The sequence below is a fragment of the Copadichromis virginalis genome, linkage group LG7 (genome assembly GCF_057382275.1).
Source record: "Copadichromis virginalis isolate Kocher_CV1m ecotype Utaka linkage group LG7, C_Virginalis_male_GT1.1, whole genome shotgun sequence".
NCBI lineage: Eukaryota > Metazoa > Chordata > Actinopteri > Cichliformes > Cichlidae > Copadichromis > Copadichromis virginalis.
Window position 1 is genome coordinate 64,973,775 of NC_140624.1, and position 6,132 is coordinate 64,979,906.

The following is a 6,132-nucleotide window of genomic DNA, read 5'->3' on the forward strand; positions in this document are numbered from 1 at the left end:
AGTAGACCTTACAATGTTCTTGTACGGGAGTCATTTTGAACCATACGTAACATTTGACGTTTGTTGACAGGATTTTTGACCAGCATACAAAACCACCTGCCTTAGACTGATCAATATGGCTGATGAACCATCTGAAACCGTTAATATGGTGTCACCATTTTTTATTGGTGCACCCTGTATACCAGAATTTTGTGGCTTAACACGAATTATGAAGACCGGGAGAGCCAGATTAGTGCAATGCTCCATGCTCAAAAGTGGTCTATAGAGCAGCAGTGTGATTTTGTGCTGAGTGCATTAGGAGAGCAAGTGGAGCGGGATACGCCAGATAAGATCTTTCTTCAATTTAAAGAACTGTACGGGGACAAAACAGCTGTGGGTACCTTGCGTGCCATGTTTTATGACTGCAGACAAAGGCCAGAAGAGCCTATTAGAAAGTTCACTTTACATTTAAGGGAGATCTGTAATTTATTACTTTGGTTTGATTTTTCAGTTTTTCTTTACAGGAAAAGATGGATAAGCTTGGTGTTAGTCCTTTCCATCAAGTTTCCTTTGTTAAAGCTGTTTTCTGCTTACAGTATGTGAATATCAAATAAAGTCTTATGAATCAAATTATGTCAGTCCTTCATCACATGTATCACTTGTTTTTTTTGGAGTGTTTTTTTTTCTTTGTTTTTTAATTTTGTTATCCCACATGAAAAATTCCAAAACTGCAGATTTTAGACACTTTAGACCTAAAATGTATATTCATTAGGGGAAAAAAAACATTCATTTGTGATAGTAAACGTAAAACAACCTGAAAGACTTCATGTGACAGTCAGAACATTGAGCTTATCAAATTTGCGGACCCCCATCACGGTTATGACTGTTCTTCCCATCCCATGCAAGGCCACCTGGGTTGGCTGGAAGACTGTTTACTTAGCCTGTCGGGGCGAAGGACACTGTCTCAGCTGAACTCTGGATACACACACACACACACACACACACACACACACACACACAGATATGTGTAATACACTATCAATACACTATCAATACACTACCAACATTCAAACAATATGTGGACTGTCCCACCAGGGGAGAGAAAACTTTAGACTTACTGTATGCTAACGTCAAGGATGCATACAGCTCCTCCTCCCTCCCCCCACTTGGTAGGTCAGATCATAACCTGATTCACCTCACCCCCCGCTATGTGCCAATTGTGAGGAGGGAACCTGTGACCACCAGGACTGTTAGGAGGTGGTCAGAGGAGGCAATAGCGGAACTACAGGGCTGTTTCGAGGTGACCGACTGGGAAACACTCTGTGAGCCTCACGCCGAGGACATCAATGGGCTTACTGAGTGTATCACAGGCTACATAACTTTCTGCACCGACTCCATTGTTCCAGCTCAGACTGTTCATTGTTACCCAAATAACAAGCCGTGGGTGACTAAGGACATCAAAGCCCTCCTCAACAACAAGAAGAGGGCTTTCAGAGGGGGCAACAAAGAGGAGGTGAGGAAGGTCCAGGTGTTACTAAAGGACAAGATCAGAGAGGCTAAGGACAATTACAGGAGGAAGCTGGAGTGGAAACTCCAGCAGAACAGCATGAGAGAGGTGTGGAGGGGCATGAAGACCATCACTGGATTCAGGCCAACCAACAGCAGGGGAGCTGAGGGAGGTGAGAATAGAGCCGACGAGTTGAATCTGTTTTTCAATAGATTCGACACCACAGTGTCTGCTCCCACCCCCACAACCTCACCTGTAGTCAGCCTGGAATCCAGAGCCACACCACTGTGCCAGCCTCTCTCTTCACATGTTGCCTCCTGTGAGATTCCTGACACCCCTCCCCCACCCATCACCTTCACTCAATACCAGGTTGAGATGCAAATGAGGAGACTTCACTCAGGCAAGTCTGCTGGACCAGACGGAGTGAGTCCCCTTGTCCTCAAGACCTGTGCCCCCCAGCTGTGTGGAGTCTTTCATAAACTGTTTATGCTGAGTCTGAGTCTGCAGAGGGTCCCGGTGATGTGGAAGACATCATGCCTCGTCCCTGTACCAAAGACGCCACGTCTCAGTGGCCCCCAGGATTACTGACCTCCCACATCATGAAGACCCTGGAAAGGCCCATCCTGGACCAGCTGCGACCCATAGTAAGACCACATCTGGATCCCCTTCAGTTCGCTTATCAGCCTCGTCTCGGAACTGAGGACGCCATCATCTACCTGCTCAATCGTGTCTACACCCATCTGGACCAGCCGGCGAGCACTGTGAGGGTCATGTTTTTTGACTTTTCCAGTGCTTTCAACACCATCAGGCCGACCCTCCTGGGTGATAAGTTAGCAGCGATGCAGGTGGATGCTTCTCTGGTGTCCTGGATTGTTGATTACCTGACAGGAAGACCACAATTTGTACGTCTCCCACAGTGTGTGTCTGACAAGGTGATCAGCAACACAGGGGCACCACAGGCACTACAGATAGAAACACCCCAAAAGAGGGTCTGCATTCTATAAATATATCAGACTCTTATATATGATATATAAAAAGAATTATATCATAAACATATAAGAAATTGAAACCTAATCCATTTGTAACAATATAAAAGGTATTCGAGCTGAACAGAAATACTCAGACCAGCCCTTCTGACACCAACAACTACGCCGCTCTTCCCCATTCTGATGCTCGGTTTGAACTTCAGCAGGTCGTCTTCACCATGTCTACATGCCTTACAGCAATCAGCTGCTGCCATGTGATTGGCTGATTAGATATTTGTCTTAGCAAGCAGTTAACAGGTGTACCCAACAAAGTGGCCAATGGGTAACTGTATGTTTGCCGTTTGGAACAACCTGCCTGAGGAACTCCACTTAGCGCTTCCTGAAAATCTGTTTCACTTCTTTGGTGGTGCTTTCTGCATGTGGTTCTACTTTTTCCCCCTCATGTTACCTCTTTTCTCTTAATTCTATTATTTAATTCATTATTGTTTGGAGTTCTATCTTTTCATTTCATTTTAACTTTTACCTTTTTAATACTGTTTTTGGAAAGCATTTTCTAACGCTGATTTTGATACGTGACATGCAAATAAACTCCTATTAGGTATTACAACAACTTCAGAGTCATGTTTTCAATCCTGGTGTTAGAGCTTAGTACAGCTTGACCAGTGGTTAAGCTACAGAAAGGGGCGGACACAGTAGATGTACTTACCCACTCAAAATGTCATCAAAGGAGACCACTAACATGTTCCACACATCCATTTATTCTCTTCCCCTCATCCAGTTATGGGTTGCAGTGCAGCTGGAGCCCATTCCAGTGGTCACAGGGTGAGAGGCAGCCAACCAGTCACAACTACAGCCAATTAAGAATCACCAATTATCATAACATGCAGGTCTTTGGACTATGGGAACAAGCTGGAGCACCCAGAGAGAATCACAGGGCCTTAGCTGGCCGGTAGATTCAAACCCAGACCACCTCACTGTGTGGCGATGGTGTTAACCACCGCACCACCACGCTGCCCACTCAATTACTAATGTAGCTTAGTGATTCAACAGAGTAATAACTACTCGAAACTGCAGTGAAAGCTGTATGCACAACAATATAAAAAAATCTGCACTTGTTAAATATTTTAAGACTAAGTTTTTAGTTTAGATAAAGCACACAAGTATCCAATTTAAAGGTACATTTACACTCATCCAAGTTCCTCCATTACTAAACAGGTATAAAAAAAAAACTCCCACAACAACAACATAAAACACATTTTAAAACATTAATGCTCACATGATCACAGATTGTTTTTGAGCTCGATCTCAAAATTTCTGACAGCTATGGTTTTATCATAAAATCCCTCTACTGTCCAAAATTAAAGTGGAATGCTGAACATTCATATGCCCTTAGGCATCAGGAACATTACGTTATCATCTTCACTCTTTAGATATCAGGAATGTTTTCACACAGAAAAAGAGACTTGAGTGCTTAAAGACTAAAGCCGGAGCCCGTCATAGTTCATCCTTCACGTCCGTTTCTTCTTTGTAGCTTTTACGCTCACATTTGCAGGCAGCAGTGTGGTCATCCAGCTGAGGCACCAGCTCCATGTCTGCGTGTTGTGTCGGCTGTCCCGTCTGTCGCTCTGAATACATGTGCAGCACTTTGTAGTAGTAACAGTACAGCCTGCTGGGCTGCAGCAGCTCTCTGGCTGCTGCCTGGCCCGCTCTGGCGATCTCTTGTGCTTCAGCGTCGTTCTCTTTAGCCCATCTGATCTTCTCCAGAAGGTCCGACAGGTTTCTCTTCACAGGAATGTAATGTGTTCCTGCCTTCAGGTGGCTGTAGAAATGTTCATAGTACTGAGAGTCCTGTTTCAGAACCAGACTGTTCCCGAGCATCAGGTAAGGAAACCGGTACGCTGCCACTGTTCCATCAATGTTCACCTGATATTTGTACTGCAAGATGAAGACAAGGTGGCACGAGTTGCATACACACGTTATGGATGTATTAAATCTATTCATAAAGACGAGGCATCAAGGAGCTAAACTAAATCATTGTAGTGAAGTGAGTAACGTATGGATGTATATATTTATAATTATATTTATTAAAGAGAAGACTATTTTACGCTTCCTTACCTTAAAGAAGTCAAAGAATCCAACAAGTGATGCTTTGCCAACGTGTTTCTCCTGGTCTCTAAAGAAGAACCACGCAGTGATGCCGGCATCAAGGAGCTCTGGGTTTTTTTTGGACAGTGATACAAGCTGAAGACGCTCCTCTCGACTGTCCCGACCCCGGAAAAACGCCCGCTCAGTTTTATTCACCCACGGAGGCCCTGATGGAAGTATATATTACTGAGTGGGAAGAATTGTCTACATTTACATACAAATTCACAGATCATAACCATATTTCTCCTAAAGGTGTTGACTGCTTCTCATCTATCCATCTATCTGACCTGCTTTCCACAGATTCCCTTAACCACACTTCCAATTTCTCATGCCACCACACCTCCTTCATTTTGCCTTTCTCTGTCCTCCCTCCGAGTCTGTTCCCGGACCTGCTAATTCAAAGACCAAGCGGCACCTCATATGTGCGATCAGTCGGGTTTAACCAAACTCCCTTAGCCTGTCGACACATCCCAAGTTCAAAGAAGACAAAAGGAAGAGTGGCTGTGGGAAGAGTCAACCCCCTCCCTTTCAACTCCCATAAATCTTTTAATCATCACACTGACAGGAAGTGTTTTTTCCCCTTCCATCTCCCTTGATATGCCAGTCCTTCTCTTTCTTCTTTTGTCTCCAACATCTCCCGTGCTCTCTCTCCTCGCCTCTCCTCTAAGCCGTCTTACCAAATAGCCAATCCTTCTTTTTCTCTCCCTCTCCATTTGACAGCACTCTCCCTCCATCCCACCCACCCCCTCGTTGTCTGCCTACCGTGGAGGCTTTAATGAGTACACTGGCAAGGTCTGTAAATTATTCAATAACTGGGAGAAGAATCTCTGATTCCTCCCCTCCCCCCTTGTTATTCTAAAAATAGATTTCCTTATGTTGGGAGTGACTCTGAGCTATTAGAAATTAAGACGCTCATTGTTGTCTCCTGGTGGGGTGGAGATTTGACACCGTATTTTGAAATAATAGTTAAGCTGTGATTTCATTACTTTAGATTTATCATTGGCTATGAAACTGTGAAATCAGGTTAAAAAAACAGCGGAATTTGAATGAAAACAGCGGAATTTGAATGAAAACAGCGGAATTTGAATGAAAACAGCGGAATTTGAATGAAAACAGCGGAATTTGAATGAAAACAGCGGAATTTGAATGAAAACAGCGGAATTTGAATGAAAACAGCGGAATTTGAATGAAAACAGCGGAATTTGAATGAAAACAGCGGAATTTGAATGAAAACAGCGGAATTTGAATGAAAACAGCGGAATTTGAATGAAAACAGCGGAATTTGAATGAAAACAGCGGAATTTGAATGAAAACAGCGGAATTTGAATGAAAACAGCGGAATTTGAATGAAAACAGCGGAATTTGAATGAAAACAGCGGAATAGATAGATAGATAGATAGATAGATAGATAGATAGATAGATAGATAGATAGATAGATAGATAGATAGATAGATAGATAGATAGATAGATAGATAGATAGATAGATAGATAGATAGATAGATAGATAGATAGATA

General features: G+C 43.3%; 1 protein-coding gene across 1 annotated transcript in view; it reads right to left on the reverse strand.

Moving 5' to 3' along the window:
* Window positions 1–3,714: 3,714 nt before the first annotated feature.
* poglut3 (protein O-glucosyltransferase 3) overlaps window positions 3,715–6,132 on the reverse strand; it is a 10,251-nt gene continuing 7,833 nt past the window's right edge. The window contains exons 5-6 of the mRNA XM_085464752.1: window positions 4,588–4,784; window positions 3,715–4,407 (exon numbers count right to left, since the gene is read on the reverse strand). Of these exons, the coding sequence (XP_085320878.1) occupies window positions 3,967–4,407; window positions 4,588–4,784 (638 nt within the window). The 3' untranslated portion in view covers window positions 3,715–3,966. The remainder of the gene's footprint in view (window positions 4,408–4,587; window positions 4,785–6,132) is intronic.